Here is a 26,083-nt window from a genome sequence, read left to right on the forward strand (position 1 = left end):
AAAAAGAGGCCTACATGATAATTACATAAACTCTCCAAAACGTATATTGGAGTATAAATTTCTAAATCAGTATTCTTCCAAATTGTGATTACAAATTATTGACAATTAATGAGATATGGCCAATTAAATACCGTGCCTGTTATAGGAGCAATTAATTATATACCGAGATCTGCTTGGGGGGTTTCCTTTTGATTATTTGCAGGTTTTGGATGCGAGAACTGAGCTCACTTTTTGACGTCAACATCATTTATGCAAGGTAAGAGTGCCTTATATGTTTTATTTATACAATGCGATCAAAAATGAGTTGCTGTCGAGTCACCTTTGGAATTTTTGTTTATATGGGAAATCATACTTAAATTGAACTTCCAAAGGCGACTAGACAGCAACTCATTTTTGATAGCCCGTTACCTACTAAGTATGGGATCAAAAATGAGTTGCTGTCGTCACCTATGGAATTTTTGTTTAGATGAGAAATCGTACTTAACTTCCAAAGGTGACTCGACAGCAATTCATGTTTGATCGCCCGTTACTTGGCCCTATACGTGTGAATTGTTGTCCGGAATATCAATTTATTTGTGGAAACTGGTATTAAGATTCAGTAATCAATTTAATCAACCATTCTTGGTGGGGGGTTTGTTAAACTGGAGAATTTCAATTGTACATTAAAGTTACCAAGATTTTTGTGCAACCTAAGTTATAATTTTGAGTGTTTGGGGGAGTATTTTGAATATTTGTGTGTTACGCTATCCCATTTTGGACAGAAGTATTTCTTTTGGTAGGTACCTAAATTGATTTATACTGTTTTTACTACCCGCATATCTTCTCAAAGTTAGAAATTGAGTGGCGCTCAACCATTGGTAAATGCAACGAAGGACGAAGATCAAAATCAAATATGGCAAGTTGTGCTCTGCGCTCTGATTGGCCGAATGGCACGGTGCGTGCCGAGAGCCGCGGGCGAGGTTTTACAGTGAACTAATTAATCCTTGTAATAAATTAATTAGATGGTATATCGGATACACATTACATTCTAATTTTTAAGTAGCGGGTGGCAAAATAAGAATATTAGAAGGGTAAAGAATGTTTATATAATGCACCATTTTAGTTTTACTTTGTGTTTTATGATAAAGACTTATTACGCTACAGGTGGTGATGGTTTCTTGGAATAAATTGAATGTAGGCCATTATTAGGTAAAACACGAAATTATTGCTTTTATTTATTTTGATAAGATTTTGTAAAATTATTAAAGTGGCCGGCGTGTTTCCTTGGTGTAGATTTCTTATCTTTAGAAATTATTTGGGTTTATTTTCGTGTAATTCGGACATATTTGTGTTTAAAGTAAATAGGGTTTAGATAGGAAAATAATTGAGAACATTTTGTTTACGTGTTAAAACAAGTGTTTTTACTAAAATACAACAAAAGTTTGCTTTTTAAATAAAAGTGGAAGTGGTTCGCGCTAACGCTTGTTTATAAAAGGAGTGTTCGAAAAAAAATTCGTGGAGATTTTCTGTGTACTAGACTCTACATCTACACTCTAGCAGATTCCCTTACGGAGGACCCTCCGTGGACTTCTCATCACCGTCTGTATACACACAATTTTGAAATTTACGTGGTACAAGTTTTGTAAAGTAAATAAAGTGTTTGTGTGATATCGGCAGAGTTTCGCGCAATTGTTTTTTAATTTTGTCACGTGTGCTCAGGAACCCAGTAAATTTAGAGTGTCTGGGCAAGCCGAGTGTGTGATTTAAAAATTCCAATTTGTTTGTAATCTGGTTTTTTTGGTATTTTGAAGTCATTTTCACCGAATAGCGGGGTGATAGTCCCATTTTTGTAAAGTACCGGAAGTAAATGAAATAATATTTTACTCATATTTCAGTTACGGAAAATGATATGTAGGCACTACCTAATTCTTTTATTTTATGCAAAAGTAAATGTACAGACGCATTCACGCGTCTGAAAAATCCATGATATAAAATTATTTATTTTGTCATTTGATAACATTTAACCCACCTTCCTCCCCTTCTTTTACTAGGTGGAGGACAACAAATAGGAACATTTCGCGATTTTCACAATTGAATAATATCGTTTATGATTCTATTTTACATTTTAGAGAAACTCCCGTTTAATTTCCACCATTTTTATCTTTATAAAAAATGCTACTCCAGTGCTTTATCTCTATTATTTTCTGAGATACGGCCACCTTATTTGGTTAACCGGTACCTACATAAAGAAATAACGCCATAAAAATTAAGTCATACTGTTTACCTACGCATTTAACGCGCAAAGAATTATTCTGGGATTTGCTTAATTGCAAAGGTCTTAATTAAAGCGAAAATTTTTGTAACACGTTATAAAAATGTAATTATATTAGACGCAATTTGCTTTAACATGGCTTTAGGGGGTTTCTTTTTTCTAGAATTAATTTCAGAGGCTCAGGTGTTCTAAAAGGATCACAGATATTAACTTCTAGTGCTTACGTGCTTTCCGCCCCCGGGGTAGATTTTAGATAATGAAAATAAAAGACTACGAAGCCAATAAAATTGTTTTCTCGGAGTCTTAATATTCCATTCAAGTCATTTATATCTAGCGCTTTGTAATTTAGATGTAGGTATACGTACATGTCGTCTTACCTCCACCTACAATTTTTTATTTTTCGTTGTCTTTAATGTGTACGTTGGAAAACACTGTAGTGGTCTGCGTTCACAGTACAAATAATTTTTTGAAATTGATAAGACAAAGAATTTTGACTCAAACATTTTTTTAATTAAATAATTCGAGTTCCTTTTGTTCTTAGTATCGTTGGCTATCACAAAGAAACAAATATAAACTTTGGAGAGTGGATTAAATAATTTGACATCACCAATGGATATATTTCGTCCAAACGTACCAATCGCCTTTTGTGAGTACCCTCCTCCCTCACATCGCTGTACAAATATTAGAACCAATCACGTTAAGGGGTCGTGGAGGAGGACTGTGGTTGGTAGAAACTCATTCCGTTCGTTGTGACATTTTATTAGAATACCAAGATAAAATAAATTTCTAACCCCCACCCCCTCTCCCCGTCCCCCAGTCATCTTAAAAAGGAGTTGCGGATGAAAGTTATGGTTTGTAGAAACAAATTCCTGATTAGAAAACCATGCACGTGTGTTTACACGTTACAATTTCCTCGTGGGTACAAAAAATACATTTATAACAGTCTTGAAATGTATTACTTTGTACTAGTTAAGTAATATTTATCACTCACATAACACGAGAGGGAGCTGAAAATTTCACCCCGAATCGATGTTAAAACTGGCTCGAAACACAATTCGATTTGTGCGATGATTTTTAGACGTCTATCACCGCAGTTTTCTCTTTACATAGGTTAGAACTAGCGTGTAAACGTATATCATACGTATGTTGAGCGGTCCGTTCTATTTTTATATTGACAACACAGCAAACAAAAGGTTATCAATAAACGTGTGCTAAGCTGCTATGGTCAATGTTTGCCCGTTAGTCATCATTTATAGTTGCGTTTTTTCCATGTGCGTTTGTGATGAACTTTGTAACTCAAAAATCCGATACAACTGAATGCCTACCGAACGATCCTCCAGATTTTCACACATCCATAATTTTTATAATAACTTTTTGGCCCAACAGTCTACGTCGCTAAAAAACAATAGCGACCTTTCTTGTATTCTTAAGAACCTGTTTACCAATTTTTAAAGCGATCGGGCGTTTCTGAACAGCTATGTGCACATGGACAGACAGACAAACGGGCAGATAGGCAGACTGCAATACAAAATTATAAACGATCTCGAAGATCGTTACTAATTTAGCAGAGCGCATCCTTTCGACCTCGATATTCTCCCAACATGCGTCCTGGCTCAAACGACTTCCTAATAATATAATTTGTTTACAAAAAAATGTTTGTGTGTACAAATCAGTCCTTAATTTATATTTTTCATTTATTTTTACTAATTCCGAGAATTGCATTTTTTAGTTAAAAGTTGTTTAAATAATGTATAAATTGTTTAAACAATGAAAACGTAAAAATTAGTCTTTAATTCATAGTTTTTGATGCGACTAATAAAATTTCAATCGGAAAAAAAGAGGGTCTAACTTGAAATCAAACCTTAGAATCGGTTTTCCGGAGGAACTAAGCGAGTACAAATTCTAATTTTCTGGGTACAAATTAGTTCTTAATTTTTATACGTTGCATTGATTTTTATTAATTCTGAGAATTGCCCTTTTTTAGTAAAAAATTTTTTAAATAATGTATAAATTATTTAAACAATGAAAATCTAATTTGGGTACAAATTAGTCTTTAATTTATAGTTTTTGATGCGACTAATAAAATTTCAATCGGAAAAAGTGGGGGTGCTAAGTTAGATTCTGTAGTTTGTAGGTCCTTGATCACTAATCACAGTGGATCATCCTTTAAAACTGACTTAACATACAGGCAGTTTTTTTAAAATGCGAACATAGGATTTTGCATGCAATGTAATTTCCTTATGTTCGATTTTAAAAAAAAGCACATCAATCTATAAGGTGTGCGCGGTTTTCATTCCCAAATCGCGCAACTTGCGTGACTATGAACAGCAACTCTAATAGTCTTAATGATGAAGAGCACTCGGTAAGATTTTTTTAAAGAAGCCATGTGAGGCCATAGCAACTTTAGGATACATTTTTCTTCAACTTACGATAACCTGACCTCACAGGCCACACACTGAACCATAACTCATTGTGAACCAACCTTCAATTATTTGTAGGTCATGTGCATCTGGTATTCTACTAATTTGATCTATTCAATACATAAATGAAGAAAATAAGAAAATAAATACCGAAAACAATTACAATAAATGTTCGAAGTGTCCTCCTTGACATTCTAAGCAATAACCTAACCGATTTCGTAATTAAATTGGATGGCGGTATTTTTAAAAATGTGACAGCTGTCAATTGTATCTACTACTCATTTGATCTACTCAATAGATTGATATGTTTTTTTTTAAATCGAACATAGGGAAATTACATTGCATGCAAACTCCTATGTTCGCATTTTTAAAAAATTCACTGTATATGAACTTTTGGATTTTATTTAAGTGCTTATCACAATTAATGAGAAAGTCAAACAACTATAAAAGTTATACTCTTCGTATTTACCAGAAAAAGTCGGTATATTGATACTTGGAATTTTGACCTTAGAAGAGGGACCTGCTGAAGGCTCTGAATTATCCGCGAAATTACTTAACTCAATGTTAGGGAGCGAGCCCATAATTCGACACGGTAGGATTAGAAGAGAGCACCAAGATTAACGAGCGGCAATTTCCGTCCTTATGGGAAAAAGACTCCCTAACCGCCATGCTTTATACAGGGCCGGCTTTAGGCGTAAGCGGTGTAACCCGTCGTTTAAACGTTCTACACACGCGGCGTTTTTGGAAGACGGCGTTGGACGCCGCCTTCCAAAAAATCCGCGTGTAGGTTCAAGCGGCTGTTTACTTCCCAGCAGTCCGACTTCCATCGCCGTTGATTTCAGGCTCTGTCTGAATTTCTGGGCTTCCATCACCTAACAAAATGGCCAACACTAAAGAGTTTTTGTCAGAATTTGTTTCAAAATTTGGTTTTGCGCATGCGCAGTGCCAACTTTCTTATTTATAGAAGCAATTAAATGAAATTTCATATATATATACACTTTAAATAAAAGCAAAACTAACATCAGGTTTAAAATTTGGTGTTGCACATGTTATAGCCATACCCAGGAGCTCGTTTGCTATATTTGTTTAATTTATTAATGACAAAGCCTGGAGAGATATACGAGTGGAAAATTTTAAATCTTCCAAGCTGCACCCGGTCGCAAGGTATCTTAAAGTTGCAATTAACTTTTCTTCTGGAGTAATTGCTTTTCGCATAATAGTCTCTGATTTGGTTAAATCGTTCTTCACCAGTTCCAAAAGCAATTTAAATGCATCTTCTGTCAAGTGTCATTCGAAGATAATTTCTGAAGTCATCAGGGAAACTACTAAGTTCATTCACAAGATTTAAATGTGATCGCGTATCCCGCTGCAAAAGCCATTCTTTTGCCTATATTCGCCTTCTATTTTTACGAGTATTTTTGGAAGATTCGTTAATGATTAGGTACTACCGCTGCAGCTACACGTTTTTCCATTTGGATGCTGGCGTTTGGAAGGCACGTCTGGAAGTAACTGAATGGAAGCACTGCCGCATACGCTGGGTGTGTAGGACAGTGCGATGAGAAGCCAGGCGATCATCGCCGCCTTCCAAAACGCCGAGAAAAACGCCGCGTGTGTAGGTGCCATTACGCCGCAGACAAGAAGGGGCGCAAAAATTACTCATGTTTAATGTCTGACGTGAAAATCCAAAGCTATTCATAAATAGCAGACGGGTTATCCCTTCGGAAAACTCTGTAGCATTTTTGTTACAACTTTGCTTTTCAAAAAAATGTGAGAACACATAAACCTACAAATAGGGAACCTAATGTTCAATTCCGCTGAATTGGCAATTAGCGGGACATTGCGGTACGAAGTTCGCTGGTAATAAATGAACCTTTATGAAGGGCTTTAATTAATTTAATGCAGATATTTCAGGGGGTGATAATCGTCAAAATAACAAAAAATACAAATTTATGCATGGCCTAAAAGCCGTCGTTTTCGTTATAGGTACCGGCGGGTGACAAAGAAAATGCAACACCCTATACATTGCGACCAACTATTTTGATAGTTTATTGTAGAGATTCTAAAAAATAATTGATCTATCAAATTTGTAACAATTATCCCAGAACATAAGAGAGAAAACGCAAAATACGAGAACAAAATTGAAACTTTGCCACCCTGTATAACAAAAATGGCTTCCTTTAGACCACGCACATATTTGCATTTTTTTCTTATTTTGACGAGTTTTTGAGATCAGTAAGCACCAGTTGTAAGGAATCAGTCCACTAAATATAATACAGTGTAAGGTGCTAATAAAGGAAAAATCGTGAAAAGCTACTTTGTTCTTATTTCCAACCAACTACCCCAACTAGGCTTGCTGGATTGAACACTAGGGATAATGCAAATTACGTTTGTCAACAACGGAAATTCTGGAACACTTGTAACCGTTACGCATTAAAGGGAGTCTGGGTTTGTATGGCGTGTCTAAGTACAAATACTGTGGAATAGAATGTAGGTAGCAATTGGGACGCTACATGACGCAAGAAGGGCAAAATATTTCAGGATATTTAATATTGTTAAAACTTATTTCAACCTTCTATCATATAAAAATATTAGACGTTATAACATATTATGTACCTACTTATACACTATTTTCTTACAGTTTATTTTTAGGAACTCTAATATGTTAAAACATCACATTTACCCTTTATAATTCTAATATGACTGACAGTTAACATCAAAAGCTCATTAAACTTAACATAATTATCGGAAAAGCATCAAAAGTGTAGAAAGTATAAGTGTAATTACAAACGTGTAACTTTCCTAAGAATTGGTGAGCTTATATATTCCATCTATTACGAATATTTTTTTCCAAATGCCTATCGGTATTCATATTGCTACGTGCCCAATATGAATAAGCTGTATTATTGAATTATTCTATCTGGATAAGCTAGATTATATTTATTCATATCTAATTAATTAATCTCATGAAAGGTAATTGAAATGTGTGTCAGCATATGCTACTCTCAAAAATGATTGAACGCCTACTAGCTATCAAGTAGGTACCTAATTAATTACACTTAAACAATCAATTTGTAATTTGACATCGATACATCGACCAAATAACCCATTATTTAATGTGTTGCTGACAAGGATCACTAAATGCACGTTAATATTCTACATCTAACATCGATGCGAAGTGAAGTATTAAGCTCCCGGCCGTGTTATGTTATAAATTGTGACTGATAAATAATAATTATTATTATAGACTATTCCATTTCAAGATTGTTATGAATTTATTCTTAATTAATTGTAAATAAATACATCACATAATTAAATTCACGTTACTAATCGATGTATCTGAGGTTTTTTCCAGAACGTAGAAACCGGAATTGTAACTGAATTTGTACCTTTTATCATTGAAAAGTATGAGAAAAACATTTTTATAAAAAATTTTCGGAACATCCTATATTAATACACACAACGCCAGTTTAGAAATGAATTATCTTTAACAACAAAATGATGGGCCAAAGAAATCGACTAAATGCGAAATAAGCGTCCTTCTGAAAACGGTTTTGTTTGTAAACTAAATTCTATTTACCTTCGTCAATGACATTCTTATAAGTCATAAAGGAACATGACCCTTACTATTCAACAAAATTGAAATTGTTGAAAAACCCAATATACGTTGGTATCTTTGCAGCATGTTCTATGTATGATATGTCATTTAAAGAAAAATAAAAAAAAACACGAGATTCATGAATGCCAAAAATGTGTGCAAAATAAAAAAAGAACTTGTATGTACAGGATGTCCCACATATCTTTCCTTGACTTTATATGAAAAGATTTTTGAAAGGTCTTCCACGCCATCCTCCGCAAAACAAGCGACTGCATTTTTTGAGCTTTTTGATAAGTAGTTGCTCGCAATACTCGATTTACTTAATAAATGTACTTTTCTTGCAATAGAGAAATTTTTCGTTATATTAAAAAAATAGCATTATGTTATTAATGTAATTGGTATTGTTGTGTAAACAACCTCATTATTTCGGTCTAAACACCGAAAATAACGACTGGAAACCATGTATATGAGAATATTTTATTAAATTATCTACGAATAAGCACAGAGTTGGTTTATGGTATTTGAATTTGTGTCTCAGTGTTGTTTTCCTTTTGGAATTGTTTGTAACTGCGTAATTCTTGTTCAAATTGTATCGCTTTTGTAAATTGATTATTTAGATTTGTGTATTTAATTCCTAAACGTATATAGGGACCTCGTCTTTTGCGACAAGGAGTTTTTATCAGACGAAATTTAATTAACGCACGTTTTCTTATCGCAGGTGTTTTACGATATGCACGATATGAAGTGGTGTTCTTTTAAATACTGGAATCGACTTAAAAACGAGGCTGTTGCGACTATTAGTTTTCCAGGGACGAACTTCGGTAGTAAATCTGCGCACAAATGGCATGAAAAATGAAATATGCGTTAGCCGAATAATGATTACAATTTAATTTAAAAGAAAAATAAATAAATTTACAAATTATAGTAACTAAATCATGTGAGCGGACGATAGTAGTGGAAGTCGGCGATGACCTGGATGTGCTGTCGGCGTAACGGACGGACTCGGGTGCCACCAAGGGGTACCATGGTAAGGTCGGCGTAGCAGTGGTTTGCGGGACGGTCTCGGAAGCCTCAGGTAAACCGAATCAGAGTAATCGCGGTCACTTCGGAAAAACTAAAACAAAATAGCGACAAACTTACTAGCGGGAATGCAATAAGACCCAAATTAGCGGTGTCTACGGGAAATCAAATGCAGGAAAGCGAAACAATATCCCCCCTATAATTACTGAAACAGGAAGTTTCAAAAAGCTTACCTTGCATTAAAATGGAGCTGTAGAAATTACTATGCCAGAAAACGCAAAAGCTGTAGAGGACACGCTCCTACTGCTACTTAATGTAAAAGCAAAAATTAAACGGTATGAATGCAAAATAAATTTACGCAAAAGTTCAAAGTTACGTTACTTACGAAACGTCACTTGCGAAGATGCAAAAGACAAAAAAGATCCCCTCTAAAGTAAGTGTTTATCTTATATAAATTCCCCAAAATACAAAATACGTTCGTAGGAAATTCCGGACCGGCCGGAGTATTCGGTTAATACTGTCCAAAAATTAAAACTGCATTCTAAATTGTGCGGCCTGCTGACGACGTAAAAATCTGTAATTGGTCTTAAAATTCAAATCAAATTAATTAAGAACGCTTCTTTTGAGACCTGTTCACTGCAACTTATTTAGCTACTATTAATTGCATTTAGTTCATTGGCCGGATTGCAATTTGTAAAGTCGGTAGACCAATTGACACCTATTGTTAATTGGAATTCCTCAGGTCGCCAATCTTAATAAAAGGTTAAAGTTATCGTCAAATGAAGTAGTAAAAGGTTGTGAAAAGTTTTAAAAACGAATCAGAAAACGTTAGTTTGAGTGCAAATAAACAAGGCAGTTATGAAAGTCAAGTTTCTACCCTCCTAGCAGCCACCGAAAATGTTTATCTTATCTATCAAGCCAGTTCGAGTCATTGAGTTCAGTTTATTAAAGAAGGGGTGAAGTTGCCTGAAGCTGTGAGTGATTGCTTTTGTGTTTTTGTTAAGTGCACCTTTATCGCAAATCTTGTACGACCAGGTTATTTGGATTATTAAAAAACTGTAATTAAAGATTTTTTCAATTTTTAATTGTCGACCGGCTGCGTGTGGGGTATTATACTTTCTGATTCCTTATCAAAGGGGGGGGGGGACTGGTTTTATCCATCATGGTACTATAATGAAAGGTCTCAACCTCCTCCTCGACTCCTTATCGTGATATAAATAATTCCTTATAGCTCAAGAACAGATTCTTGGAAGAGGGTCCTCACAAAGGGCAATTGAAACGTCTATATCCATTGATGTTAAAACTTTCAGAGTGAATATCTGGAAAACGGTTTGTCGGAGGAAAGTACTTTCAAAGACAAAATTAATCGACTGGACGACACATATCTATTGGTGAAGTCGAAGCAAATACCTTGACAACGAAGTGTCGGAAGAGGGTACTCAAAAAGGCAAGTGGAACGTGAGGACGAGACATCTCAAAGCTTTCAGTGCAAATATCTACGGAATGGAGTAACGGAGGATTTTGAATGTATGCCAGGCGGCCTTTAAATGTTTATGTATTTATCTTTATTAATCATCTACCAAGAAACAATTTATACTTGTTCCTTTCTCCAAGCACGCCGCGCCGGCGTGAGTCAGTCTTGTCTGCCTCTGTCATGGAAACTATCACTTCCTGACATAAAGTAGGCATGAAAATGAAGGTTTCAAGACGATTTTGGGTAAAATTCATTGCGCTTTTCGTTGTACAACTTTTCATCTCTACGTCGACAAAATCATTTGCGAGAATTTATACTGTTTAAGAATATTGCTTTCATAAGGCATACTATGCCTTATCTTCTTCAGCCTTATAACAATGCTTTATAATAAACACCATTGTTTGTTTTAACATGCGTGAATGTTTATTTAATTTAAGTATCTAACGTTAATTTTAAATTTTTTCGTAGGAAGAGAATATATTTGTATACCAAGTTATACTGTTGATGGTCTAACTATTATACAAAGCTTTTAACAACAAACGTTATTTACCCATAAGTTCTGAATTTTACTTTGTCTTCAAAAGTTCCTACTTAAACGACTAAAGGGAAACGGATTTGTCAACTCAAGGTTCTGTAGAACTTCATTAATACGTTATTTGTTGATTATTAGGAAGCTCTGCAGCTTCTGAATTCAATAAAGTTATGCTATTTAATAATTAATGAAAATATACCCTCCCTTTATTTTACAGGTTGCTAGTTAACCTCTTTTTTAAAATCGAAATTGTAATTGCTCAAGTTTTTTACGATTTAGTTTGCCTGAGAGTAACCTGATAGGAAGTTGTTAACACACCTGCATTTAATGAAAAACAAATAGAAGCGCATGATCGAGCCTTTCGTACGGAGATATAAAAGTTTGACCTAATCGAGGAAAATATTCAGTTTCATTTGCGCTTTTTCATTTGAGCATGGAAGTTCAAAGAATTACAGTGAAGTACGTGGCCAAGTGTAATTTGGTGTTAGTCCTGGTAGTGGTCGCATTTTATCTAAACGTCGTACGTTCAGAGTCCCAACAAAAAATTGGTTAGTATCATTAAATTACTTTCCGTTTTTCAACAACTGATCCACGGTTGCAATTGCTTGCTTACATTTTAAACTCTCCATTATTATAAAAGTTCCTTACTTACCTAGTTCTCTTTATTTACTTATACTTGTTCAAGATATAATGAATTAAGCTATTCAATAGCGCCTTCCAGTAAAAAGCAGTCGACATGGTCAGAAAGGGGCGGACGATGGGAGGGAACCGTAAAACATTTTAAAAGCAAATTTTGGGACCTACCAACGTTAATTATAAATGACTCGTTGTATATCTAGTACTCAGCACGTGTTTGATAAATGTCACCAAATTTATCTTGGTACCTCACCTCGCTCGAAAACGTAATTGGCCATTAGGCTTGCTCGTCTTGCAGTGTGCATATTGGTTAAGCGTACCGACGGGTTGCTTCCCCTTTACTACACAAGAACCTTGAAGATGGGCCCGGATGGGGTCTCTGGAGATCAATTTTGTAGCGCATTTTCCAACTCATGTTGGAACGCGCTATTATGGTCCCTTTCTCCATCCGTCCGAGGCCTTAACGATTCCTATAGTTATCACGATATTTAGTTTTTGACGATTAATGTGTGCATACGCAGACTGCATAATGTCAACTTTCTTATTAATAGAGATAGTTTGAGTGGACTTTCACTTTCAAAAAATAAAAAGTGCACTTTTGCGCTCTTGATGTCTGCTGTCTGTCTGAGTTACAAAGGCTACGGAACCACACCACTTACAGACTTGGTATTGGTGTCATTCGATCAGAAATTAAAAATTATTTCATGTTTTTATTCTCGTTAAGGCATGAAATGTCCATAAGGGCTATTAAAATTGAAAAAATAAATTTGAAAGTGCGCTCTTCGCCTCTTGCTCACAAGCGGCTTAACGAATTTATTGTGATTTTTACCACAAACAAGCACATCGCAGGACGGTGCGAAAGTCTAATTGGAACGGTACAGTTTATCTCGAGCGCCATCAGGATCGATCCTTGCTCCTGGTCAAGAACGGTCGGACACGGTGTCGGAAATTTGGAAACCAAGAGGAGAAACGGAGAAGCTCCAGGGGTCCGGCGGTCACTAGCAAATAATCTAAAACAAAATTACGGCACGCGGAAACGGTAGCGAGAACGGAATAATTAACGGTATCTACTGGGAAACAAGACGCAGGAAAGCAAAGCAAAACCACCATTATGATCAACCGAAAGATAAATATTACACACGCCTTGAAATCAAACGGTACGGTAGATAAAGATTTACTAACGCTTAAATGCACACTATGAAAAATGACAAAACATCAAAGGATTCTTTCCTAAAGCAAGCTGGAAATCCCAACTAACTAATATCAAAGTGCTCGAAAATTAAAACTTCTTTAATTAATTTCTCTGCTTCTGGTCATCATAAAAATCTGGGAGTAGTCTTAAAATTCATGATTAATTATGGGCTAGAATTTCCAAATTCGGTGGTCCATTGTTACCAATTGTTACTTGGAATTCTCACATCAAGCGAGAGCTCTGTTATTGCACTACGGCGGCCTTGTCATGATTGCATGATTATTGGATGGGCTAAATTCAATTCCATAAATTGAAAAAAACCGTTTCATTTCCAAAAGTTCAATACCTACAAGTAATACGCAAATAAACATTTAAAAGTTTGTTTTTGTCCTAGAAATGTATCGGAAGAGCGTAAGCGTCTGGCTAAGAGAAGTTAATATGGATTTATCAGATTTTAATTCGGTTGCTGCGTCGCTAACATGGAAATTAGCCACCGCTCCCGATGAAACAACATCCAATCGAGCTATGGAACTGGGAGTCGTACGCAACAAGTGGAAAAATAAGGTGTGCGACTCCCGGGTAAGAAAATATTGGCTGGCGCCTAATGCGAGCCGGATGATGTATTTGCTTTGTAGAGGTCCGCGATTTTCTGAGGAGTTGTCCAGGTTAATTGTAATTATTTTATGGCGTTCTACACTTTTAAATCGAGAAACGCAACAAAATTTAATACCTTTACTTCAAGTTGATTAACCTGAAGTAAAATGGTTTTCCCTAGTAGAACTAGCGATACTCAATTCCTACCTGATTGTTTATTCCGTTTACATTATTAAAAATAATTGTAGATCATATATGGATATAATGGGACGATTGGCACAAAACTACAATTCAGAAATATGCTTCAACCGCTCTGATTCTGAAATGCTACGCGCCCTTAATATTTCAGGACAGTGCGTTTATGGGGAGCCTGATTTGGAATGGCTCATTAAACGAACGGATCTAAGTGCCGAGCAGCTGAAGTGGATATGGACCACTTGGCACAATTTTGTAGGTCCTAAGATCGGATCACTGTATCCAGTCGCTGTTAAATTGCAGAATATGGCTGCGCAAGGAAATGGTAAGATATGTAATTTCGCATGTTTACTAACTCGTAGTCGAAAATTTTAGGATACAACAGTATGGCTGAAGTATGGCAGGAGGAATTGGAAATTTCAAATTTGGAGAGTAAAGTGTTTAAGTTGTACGATCAAATTAAGCCCCTATACATGTTGTTGCATGCAGTTGTACGCCACAAGCTCTTTCAAAAATATGGTTCGACCATCGTGGATCCAAAAGGTCCGATTCCAATACACTTGCTAGGTATGCGAACACAGTGCTTACACAAAAATACGTTTCTCTTTATTTACAGGAAATATGTGGGGACAAGATTGGTCGCAGTTAATAAACCTGTTCGATTTCGGAACTATGAAAGTAAATCTAGAAACCAATTTAATGCAGAAGAACTGGACAGTAATAGACATGGTAAACTAAATCGTGTCTCACTCCGGTCTAATACGGTTACGCAGGTTTTAAGAGCAGAAGATATGTACACTTCGTTGGGCTTACCAAAAATGACAGAGAAATTTTGGAAATATTCAAAGTTTCAAGAAAATTCCAATATGTCGGTTTGCCATGGAACCGCAGCTAATTTGTACGAACGTGATGATTTCAGGTAATCTTTTCTTTAAGGTCGCCGAAGGTGAACGACTTTATTTTTGTGTTGTCATATTTCACTTTCAAGGTTACCCAAAGTCAACGACCCCTTTTTTTGCGGTGCCACATAGGTGAAGGCGAAGTTCAAAGGTCATTCGGCATTTGGGTATGACTTTAGAAAGTCGGTCAGGGTGAAACACAGAGGCCCGTTAGGTCATTACCCTCTTCCTATCCCTCTCCCCCTCCCCTCCCCCACCCTCTCCCTCTTCCTCGACCTCTCTCTGAATTTTTGATGTACCGATAGGTATCCCTGGATCAGTGTTGTTTGTCCAAAATCCAAAGATTGGTGACCGTTGAAAGTTCAAAGATTGGTCGACCATCAAAGTTCAAAAGTTTGCTCGGCGCTCATAGTACAAAGGTCAGTCGCGTTCAAGACCCCATTTTGCGGTGTCATATTTCATTTTTAAAGAAACCAGAGATCAATGACCCCAGTTTTGTGGTGTCATATTTCATTTTCAAGGTTATCAAAGTTGAATGACCTTATTTCTTGCGGTGTCATAATATTTTTTTAGATCATCAAAGGCCAATGTCCTCAATTTTTTGTGGTGTCATATTTATCTAATACTCAATTTTTGTGAACTATATGGGGTCGATATTAACTCAGCCTTATGTAAAATCCCATAAGACGATTGTCTAGTGTCAATGTCATTGGAAGGTTACCTAAAAATCTAAATAGAGGTCTAAATGTTAATGACCCTAGAACACTGAAATCCAAATAAAGATAACGATTTGTGGGAAGGACGCGAGCGCAGGATGAGTGTGTGTTGTCATTGGCCTCAAATTTCAACTTTGGTGGGATTAGCGATTATAAAGCCCTTAGATTCAGGTATATCGAAAAATGTTAATCATGTCATGGATCGCGTATACTGAGCAGTCGTGAACAAAAGCAAGTGATAGTCATATAGGGATAATATAGATATTCTAACTCTACTCTATGTAAAATTCCATGAACTGAAATTCAGGTGCCGTCAAAGATATTTCACTCTCCTCCTGACGATGACTTTCAAAACTAAATAGAAGTCTCAAAAGTTAACGATGTGGTGATCTTCGTTTCAAAGTCCAAAGTTTGCTCGCCACTTAAAGTCCAAAGGTTGGTTGTCGTTCAAAGTCCAGAGGTTGGTGTAAAGTTCAAAGATTGCACGCCGTTCAAAGTCCAAAGGTTGGTCGTCCTTTCAGCACAGATTACAGCTTCTTAAAATAAGACAATTGCTTAGGTACAACTAGTTCAATAGTGTCCGAAAGGCTTAAGATATTAAAAAACAATTGAAAGTATACCTTCTAAAAAACAATTAAAAGTATACCTTCTCTGAGAGGGAGAGGGAGAACATTGTAAGAAATTCAACTTGTACTATTTGAAAACATTAAAATGTGATTGGGTATGTACTGTATGTTGAGCAAACCGACTCTCTTTCTGAAAGAAGGTATACTTTGAACTGTTTTCCATAAGCCTTTCGCGCGCTATCGAACTATAGTTGAAAGACATTGTAATATTTTAAGAAGCTGTAGTCTGTGCTGATTACAATTATGACAGCGCAAATAACCATTTCGTCAATATACAGGGTCATTGAAAAAAGGTGGACGCGATTTTTTATTAATAAAACGATTTCAGTAACACTAACATAATAATGCTGTCCTTTATTTGGTTTTCAATGTCGTAGGCTCTATTTAGCTTGTAAACTCACCTTCAAATGACATTGATACTAAAAAATCGTCTTATGGGATTGTACTGTAGCTGAGTTGGGATCGACCCCAAATGGTTCACCAAAATTGAGTATTGTCCTTGCAAAAAATTGGGAACATTGAACTTTCATAATCTTAAAAAAGGGAATATGCCGCCAGAAGAAATAAGGTTATTGAACTATGATATCCTTCAAAATGAAATATTACACCGCAAATCTGGGATCATTGACCTCTTGACTTCTGGTTAGGTACCTTACAAATGAGATATAACACCGTAAAATGGAGGTCTTAAACGGCGAACAACCTTTCTACTTTGAGCGGCGAGCAAACTTAGGACTTTGTAGGTTGACCAAACTGTGAACTTTGAACGACCGACCAAAATCCAAAGACTTTGAACGACGAGCAACGTTTGGACTTTGAACGGTGAGCGACCTTTGAATTTCCTCGTCATGAGAGAGCGAGATAACTTTGAATGCACCCGAATTTAGTCTTATGGAATTATACATGGAGCTAATTTAGAATAACCCTATATGGCTATCGCTTGTTTTGGTCATGAGTGTTCAGCATACGCTATCAATGACATAATATTATTCAGTACACATAAATGCGGGGGTTAAAATCGCCGAGTAAAGTTCAAACTGCAAAGTACATAACTCTCCGATGTCATTATTTGAAGGGTAAATATCGCACCCATTTTCCAGGGGCGGCCTAACAGCGTCTTTGAAAACGATACAAATTAACTAAACATGAAACTTTATTAGTCAATGTCAATGCGAAATCCGGTGCTATTGGATGATAGAGATTTCACTACCAAATTTCAGATGTTTGCATTTATTACATCCCACAGATATGAAGATACTAATTTCCATTTTTTAATTTTAGAATGTTACTTTGCGCAAAGGTAACAATGGAGGATTTTTATATCGTAGACCACGAAATGGGGCACATAGAGTACTACATGGCGTATCAAAATCAACCTGCGATCTTTCAGGTAACTTGAATTTTTAAGTTTCTTTTTATTTATGTGGATTTGTAAATTTTACATGTAAAAATTTGATAGACATTTGATAACAAATTTCTGTAAGTATGTAAACTTAACAAACTCGCATAAATCATTTATCATGCCATTTATAATTGTTCAAAATTTAAAAGCTTAACAGATGTCAAACATTTATTTCAAAAGATTACATGGCATCCTTTTCTAGTGTCTAGTATTCAGGAAGAGAGCGCCTGACAATTTTCATCAAAATTTTTTGGAGTATTCAGAATAAAAAATCTATCAATCGAATTGCTACGAGCAGTACTACTCATTTAAATGTTAAAACTTAGATAAAAATGAATGTATCTGTTACGCACTGTATAGATGAGTCATTTACAACTTATTTTGCGTTATACTCTAGTTATATAAATAAATTATTAGGACGGCTCAAGCTCCGCATTCCATGAAAGCATAGGCGATGCGATAATGAACGGCGTTATGGTACCTCAGCACCTTTATCGACTCGGTCTCATAACAGACGATCAGCTATTTAACACTGGCTTAGGGGACTTCTTACTTTTGCAACAGGCTCTTTCCAAAATTCCCGAATTACCATATTCTTTAATAATCGACAAATACAGATGGGATATATTTAAAGGGAGAATAGTACAAGAAAATTACAATAAAGAGTTTTGGGATTTGAATTACAAAATCCGAGGGGTAAGTCCTCCAGAAACTCGAGGGGAAAAATATTTTGATGCCGGTGCTAAATTTCACGTTCCAGATAATACACCATATATCAGGTAGGAATTTATTGCTTCTTTTGTATATTAACATCTTTTGTAGATACTTTTTGGCCGGCTTTTTGCAAGTGGACATGTTTAATAGTTTATGTAAATTGGCAGTTTGTGGAAAAAATGGAGATGGCAATATGAGTAATTATTGCCCGTACATTCCACTGCACTTGTGTGATATATATGGATCTAAAAAATCCGGAAAGAAGCTCGAGTATTAAATCAGTAACGCAACCTTTTTAAAAGTAAAACTTCTTATTCCAGAGAAATGATGTCTTTTGGATCAAGTCAACCCTGGACCGAAACTCTACAAATATTAACAGGGAAGACTTATATCACGGCAGATCCATTGCTACAATATTACCAACCAATGTATAAGTGGTTAAACAATTACATAAACTTACATAAAATTCCAGTTGGATGGTGAATGTGAAAGTAGTGTATAATTGAACAATGTATAAATTACTGATTTATTTACGCTATGAACTGCGAATTATCCTAGATCCCCAAAGAAATAAAAAATTTAAAAAAGTTTTCGCATTAAAGCGAGTAACTTTGGCGCATTTTTCCACATATGTATACAAAGGATAATAAGTTAAGGCACAAATATTCTTATAAATAAGACATTTAACACTGCACAGTTTGCGCATGCCCACATCTGATAATTATTAAAATATGCGACATGTTTGCATTTACTAGGACTATCTTTGGTTCAGAAATAAGATGTTGACATTGTTCAGTTTGCGCATGCGCAAATTAATCGTCAAGATTTTTCTTGGCTCATGTACCAGAGCGATAAGCTACGAAATGCAAAAAGAATGAACTAAATATCTTGAAAACTGTAGGAGCAGTTATGACCTTTGGAACGGACAAAAAGTGGCCATAAGAACGCCATCCAACATGAGTTGGAAAATGCGCTAAAAGGCTACGGTGAAGCTTTTGTATATTTTCACGTAGACATACGGTGTAGAAATAGATTTCTTAGCTAGCACCTACAGTTTTTGAGAAATATCACACAGTCTCTTCTACTGTCAAGAATTTGATACTAAATAATAGTAAAACTGTTTAGTTTAGATAGTATGAGCAAAGAGTGGGTACTCTTTGGTATGAGATGTCACCACTAAACTTGTCTCACCTTACCAGATGTACCCACCCAAATCATATAAAAGAGAGCATCCGACTTGTCAGAGGAGATTTTAGCGCACCTTTCCTTGGTTTCAAACTAACCAACAAATCCAGACCAACCACACCAGAATGTTTCCAGATTTCTTGCATATAACAACTCCGAACTATCCAGAAATTCACGACCGGTATGGTACAGCCTATTCATCAGGCTTTGGATTTCAATTATTACTAACCCCTTAGACAGATTTAAAAATATTTGGAATTATACAGGGTGCGCCCACAAAGTAGGGCCCCCAAATGGTACATTTTTTTAAATAGAACCCCCTGTATTTGAATGCATTTTTGAATTCTACGTGTAATTGTACGTCTTTTTTATTATATAGTTAATATCCGAAAAACTAGTAGTATTAAAGATAATTCGATTTGTAAGAAAAATTGCAAGCGTCAGTATATTGTCAAAATTATTACTTAAATTTTGATTCGAAGTTTTATATCTTTTATCCTGGGTTAAGCAAAAGTCAAATAAATACATCTAATATGAAACATTAAAAAAAATAGCTTACAGGGTGTTTTTTTGGTAGGTCCAAAGTTGCAAAACTTCATATTAAAAAATCTAACTTTTTTTAATGGAACACCCTGTATTTTTTTCTGTCATCTTTTAGCTCTTCCAAAAACCTTCAACTTTTGATAATAATGTCCTATAAGTACCTATCTCTGATATTTTTCAAAATATCTTGATTTTTCTGGTTTTTATACTCTAATCTTAAATAAGTTATATGTATATTTTACATAATAACGAGGTGGCCATGCAAAAAAGGCAATTTTTATGTGCCTCATCCAAAGCTAAAATCATATTTATTAATTGATATATTATATTAATTCATATAATTCATTAAGTCCAAAAACTGGAGAATAAATTTGTTAGGTAGTAAAAACATAAACAAATATCTTGGTTTTCCTAGTTTTTATATTTTAATCTGAAATAAGTTCTAATTTACACAATAACGAGATGAATATGAAAAAAAATGAAATTAATATCACTGACTGGGTGACATTAGGGGTTAAATTCAATTTGCTTTGTAGTCAAATGTTTTTACTTATGCTCCAGTTTTTGGACTTAAAATAAATTGTTTGAAAAATAAATTAATGGATATGATTTTCGTTTTGGACGAGATAGATAAAAGTTACCTTTTTGGCCACCTCACTATTATGTAAATTATAAAGATTATAAAAACCAGGAAAACCAAGATATTTCGAAAACTATCAGATATAGGTATAGGACATTATTATAAAAAGTTGAAGGTTTTTGGAAGAGCTAAAAGATGACAAAAAAATATACAGGGTGTTCCATGTAAAAAAAGTGATATTTTTTAATATGAAGTTTTGCAACTTTGGACCTACCAAAAAAACACCCTGTAAGCTATTTTTTTAATGTTTCATTGTAGATGTATTTATTTGACTTTTACTTAACCCAGGATAAAAGATATGAAACCCGAAATCAAAATTTAAGTAAGTAATAATTTTGACAATATAGGTACTGACGCTTGCAAATGCCCAAATTTCCTCACAAATCGAATTATCTAAACTACTAGTTTTTCGGATATTAACCATATAATAAAAAAGACGTACAATAACACGTAGAATTCAAAAACATACTGTACGTGACAATTAGTTACAGTGGCAAATATAGCTTAAATTAGCACGAACATACTCTACGTGGACGGAATTTCAAATGGTTTGGTTGACAGAAATAGTGAATAACAACAAGGTAAGTAATGAATGAAGCCAAATTTAATTTTATTTACAGAGTTGGAGTTGTGATGGCCCCATTATGTGCTGAGCATAGATGCGTATACCTACCTACACGTATCGGGAGAAATGAATGGAAACTAACTACGTTCATAGAGGAAAGTTGTATTTTCTCTATGTACTGTAAAGATTCAATTAATAAAAGAGCTAATCTGCTCATAAATTGAGATTTTGTAACCTATACCATTGATTATACAGTTAGTGTGTATAATCAATGCCTGTACCACCTGTACCATTGATGATACCAAAGATGATCTTTGCTTGTACCTACCGTTGAGTGTAAAATGATTTCGTTATTCAATGCTTGTACTGACAAACCCCTACGGTTAGGCAATACACCTTACAGCAAAACGTTAGCACGACCATAGAGTAAATAATTTATTTACTCTATGACACTGAAAGAATCTACGAGTTAAAAATAAAAATAATGGTATTTTCATTGTACATATATGTGTATTACAAGAAGGCCAACGGTCTTTTACTTGTGGACACCACGTATAGATGGCGAGGGCACTAGAGTCGCAAGATTATTTTTTCAAAAATGTAGCTGTTTGGCCCGATGTCTAACCAATTAAAGCATAATTTCCCGCGTAGATAATTACGTAAAAGCGTATTATCATTGAATTTATAACTAAACCTCTCGCCAGGAAAGATTGCAGGTCATAGAACACTTGATCCCGGTCTACAATCTATGTTTTTCTAAAGATCTGAGCGACTTCCGGGATAGGATCGTGTCAGTGTTGAACAAAAAGACTTTTCGTTCAACATTGGCACGATTCTATTCCGGAAGTCGCTCGCATATTAAGAAAAACATAGATTGTAAATTGACACAAGGTGTGCTGTGACCGGCAATCTTTCCTGGCGAGAGTTATATCTAAATTCAATGCTTAGAAAGTTCCTTCTCTTATACCTACAATGGTATTATATACCTTCCTTAAGGTATTTACAAAATGGAAAACGTAGATGTGGAATTATCACAAATCACATGACAGCCATCAATGCCAATTACAGAGTAATGTTACATAAGGAATATTTAAAAGATAAATAATATACTTAGTGCAGGTTTTTTTTACTACCTACACTGGTCATAATATTTGAGACAATATATTTTTTCTAATTTGTGCAAGGTTATTGCAAAATATATCAATATTATGTTTATTGTAATAATTGCATTTATTGTATCTGTGTGTGTGTATGCCAGGTTTTTTCTTGCTGGTTCGTGTCTTTTGGGTCTTGGTTTGCTGGGTGGAGCCAAGCCACATGCGTATTGAATTTAATTTTCCTTATCACTTTTGACGCACATTTCGTCATCTTGAATTTCTTTCCTGATGGTGTCTCCACACAGACGCTAGATTTAATACTCCCATAACAAAAAGCTTAATTTACTCTTGGCTTCAGGACATAGGTACCTAGTTGCTTTCTTTAAATTCAATTAAAAACCTACCTTGAGAAAGCATATAGCAAAAAACCTTCTTTCTTCCATTACAGTAAGCCTTACCCGGCCTTATACCTGTTTAGATCATCTTTTGAAAAAGGAAATTGAATAGATGGAATAAAAAATTCTTGGTATTAGTGATAAAAATTTATTTAGAGGTCACTAAAAACTTAGTTAAAATATATATTACAACACTCCTTAACACTTACATAAGTAGCTTATTAAAAAATTATTCAAGTACAGGCACTATAGTATAAGACTCGAATTAAAAAAACACTTTTGCTTCAGTGAGGCACAGGCAAAACACGTTACTGATTTAATACTATTCTTAACACTCCCCACACTGAAGGCGATCATTAAAGGCTGGCAGCATTTAGATTAGGCACTTACTTAATTTAAATACATACCTACAATGCATTAATTACAATAAAAGCACTTAGACTAAGGCATGCAATTTCTGGTGTAGATAATAGAAATGGTTACATACACTGAGTAAGTAAAATTATGACTTTTGGCACTAAATCTATTATAATACTCTTACATAAATTATAAAACTCGTTAAAATGAAATTATTGGCACAAGAATTAAAGTCTAAACTAGATTTTTGGTTAACAAATTAACAAAGAAATTTTTTTAGCACCATCTCATTAGTAGAACACAATAATACAACTTTTACATATTAATTACAAAGAAAATTATCTTACTCAAATCTGAAATTCTGGGTGGAACTTTCCTGTTTACTTGATCTAGTCGTCGTTACCGTTTTCTTCTCAATAATCTGCTGTCTTACGGATTTTTTTAACATCTTTTGTTCGAGCGAATCGGAATCGAGGGACGGATCGTGAACGACCTCCATGCTGGACGAGAAAGAATTTTGGTGGTCCGATTTTGATCCGTTTTTAAGCACGTGATCGAAGTCCTTCTTAATGGGGCTGAATTGGAGCTTATCGTTTGGCGAGCTGGTGAAGAATCGTTCGGTTGTCGAGCCAAATGTGTCAACTGGTTTTGATGACGAGTGATATGTCTCGTATTTGTAGGAGTCCGTTCTGAAACCTCCAGGTATTTTCGAAGTGTTTGTAGAGTACTCCGAGGTGGTGTACGCGCCTCCGTATGGGTCTGGCGTGAAACTTGAGAGAGGCTGATCTTTCGGCTTAGAGGTAGAGAGACTGATTTGGTTAACAGATTTTTGAGGTAAATGATCGTATTTAAAAGTGCTGGTGTATTGCTCACTGCTGAATGGTTTTGGAGATGTGTTCACTGTTGGAGATACAGGTTTGGTCATCGGAATAGTTGTGGGACACAAACGATGATCTGGAGATGAATTTGAATAGTAACTCGAATGATATGTAGGACCAGTTGATGTCTCTGTTGGTTTGAAAGTAGACGTCCTGTATTGGCTTTCAGTAGAATATTGAGAAGTTAGAGGCGCATACTTGTTCGGGTTGGAAGGTAGTGAACCAAATTTGGGTGCATGCTCCGAGAAAGAAGTATATGTATGCTTGTCAAAAGTGTTGCTTTGATTGTACGAGTTTGTTCCACCGTAAACAGCAGAATCCATTGAATTTATTTCGCCCAGAAGTATATTTCTATTCTTCTTATTGCGATCCAAAGAATTAACTTTTTCAGGGCTTTCGAGCTGACTATAACTGTCACTGAATGTTGAATTTTGAGTAACCGACTTGGTTCCGTAAGCGCTTGAGTCATAATGGTGCGAATCGTAACTGTAATTGTGAGAATGTGTGTAAGTATAAACGGGGGATTCGCCATTTAATTTAGTAAATTAACATGCAACGTTAGTAGTTTTTTCTTTAATGCCATTTATTATTGCGTATTTATTTAAGAAATACCTATAAAAGTCTGCTGTTTTAATTGCACAAAACGAGTCCATTTTGTTAGGGAAGAAGGGCGAAAAAATTCAGTAATATACAGTGCGTTCGAGATAAGAGGGTCACCTCAATATCTCTTTTATTTAGCGAGATACGAACAATTCGTCAAATATGATTCTATATGTGACATTACACGGCATGATAGAGTTCATAAGTTTTGTTTTTAAAAGAAACATACTGTGTACCGGGTGGCCCAATAAGACTGTTCCTCCTTTTCGAGAACCGTTCGTCGTATGACTTAGGGGTAAAAAAATTATTCAGTAAATCGCGTGAATCGCTGGAAAATATTTTCAAGTTCTAAAAATGACCACCAGAGGGCGTAACTGCCATCCTAAATTTTAAAATTGCATTTTCTTTAAATTTCGCATAATAAACTAAACATTCTTTTTTCACATTTTTAAAGAGAACCAGTTTATCTATCATTTTCGTAAAAACAAAAACTCAGTTATTTCAAAAACAAAGATGGCGTTCAATTGTTTTCGCAATAACCTGCTTTAACTTCTTAACCGTTTGACCGATTTTAACAAATTTGGTATCGTTGAAAAGAGCATTGCCTGGGCAATAAGAATCAATCAAAATATACTTAATTTAGTTGAATCGTTCTCCGCCAGGGAGCTAGTTTTGACATTATGATTCAAAATCCTAAAAAAATCAAATGGAATGTTATGACTTTTTCTTTATGAAAAAGTAGCCAAATAACATCCAATATATATAAACTGGTTCTCTTTAAAAATGTAAAAAAAGAATGTTTAGTTTATTATGCGAAATTTAAAGAAAATGCAGGGATAATATTTAAGATGGCAGTTAAGCCCTCTGGTGGTCATTTTTAGAACTCGAAAATATTTTCCAGCGATTCTTTATAACCGATTTACCCAATAATTTTTTGACCCTAAGTTTTACGACGAACGGTTTCCGAGATATGGCCGAGGAACAGCCTTATTGGGCCACCCTGTACAGATAAGTTGGTAATGGTTATGAAGGTGTAGCGTGCAAAGTATAGAATTATTGTGCATGTTTCCGAAGTAGGTGGCTTGTGAATCTAGTGATATGATAAGAAACAAGAAAGCAATTCACATATTAGTGGATTGACCTCGTGGAAATCAGAAATTTGCATCGTAAGAAATACATTGTAGAGATCCAGCATCGAGATTAGTTAAGGGTAGAGACCAGGATGTTTGTCCAAGAGCAGAAAGTTTCGGTAATTCCAGACAGAGGGCAACGCCAAGCTGCATGCCGCATGGACTATTGACAAGGGATTTACAAGTTAGAGTTTGATAATATTTATGGGTCGCGTTTCGGGTCTGTGACCAATTGTATGTTCGTTTAAACGGGCATTAATTACAATTAAAATAATGTGTGAGAATTCTCAAAGTAAATATTAATCATCGTTTTGTTTATATTTTAGGTATTTTTTAGGTCCGAAAACCAAAAACGAGACCATAAAGTAAGGATTTACTATCATACAATAGTTGCATACCTGTTTATATACAGTCTGTTGAGAATGTG

At 35.2% G+C, this 26,083-nt stretch overlaps 2 protein-coding genes across 8 annotated transcripts in view; one reads left to right on the plus strand and one right to left on the minus strand.

Moving 5' to 3' along the window:
* The first annotated feature begins 11,733 nt into the window (after positions 1-11,733).
* On the plus strand, positions 11,734-19,758 carry LOC116158674 (angiotensin-converting enzyme-like). The gene is made up of 10 exons (XM_031471496.1): positions 11,734-11,840; positions 13,515-13,785; positions 13,963-14,234; positions 14,285-14,476; positions 14,526-14,638; positions 14,683-14,828; positions 17,432-17,540; positions 17,970-18,331; positions 18,375-18,536; positions 18,587-19,758. Exons 2-10 carry the CDS (start codon positions 13,517-13,519, stop codon positions 18,747-18,749), a joined length of 1,788 nt encoding a protein of 595 aa, XP_031327356.1. The 5' UTR covers positions 11,734-11,840; positions 13,515-13,516; the 3' UTR covers positions 18,750-19,758.
* A 3,065-nt stretch (positions 19,759-22,823) lies between these two features.
* Positions 22,824-26,083, minus strand: part of LOC116179220 (talin-1) — an 82,567-nt gene continuing 79,307 nt past the window's right edge. For 5 of the 7 annotated variants that reach the window (XM_031498984.1, XM_031498976.1, XM_031498952.1 and 2 more), the window contains one exon: positions 22,824-24,412. In XM_031498984.1, the coding sequence (XP_031354844.1) occupies positions 23,392-24,412 (1,021 nt within the window). In that variant the 3' untranslated portion in view covers positions 22,824-23,391. The remainder of the gene's footprint in view (positions 24,413-26,083) is intronic. The other 2 variants (XM_031498991.1, XM_031498999.1) reach the window with 2 other exon arrangements.

Source organism: Photinus pyralis, unplaced genomic scaffold (assembly GCF_008802855.1).
Source record: "Photinus pyralis isolate 1611_PpyrPB1 unplaced genomic scaffold, Ppyr1.3 Ppyr1.4_LG1, whole genome shotgun sequence".
Taxonomy (NCBI): Eukaryota; Metazoa; Arthropoda; class Insecta; order Coleoptera; family Lampyridae; genus Photinus; species Photinus pyralis.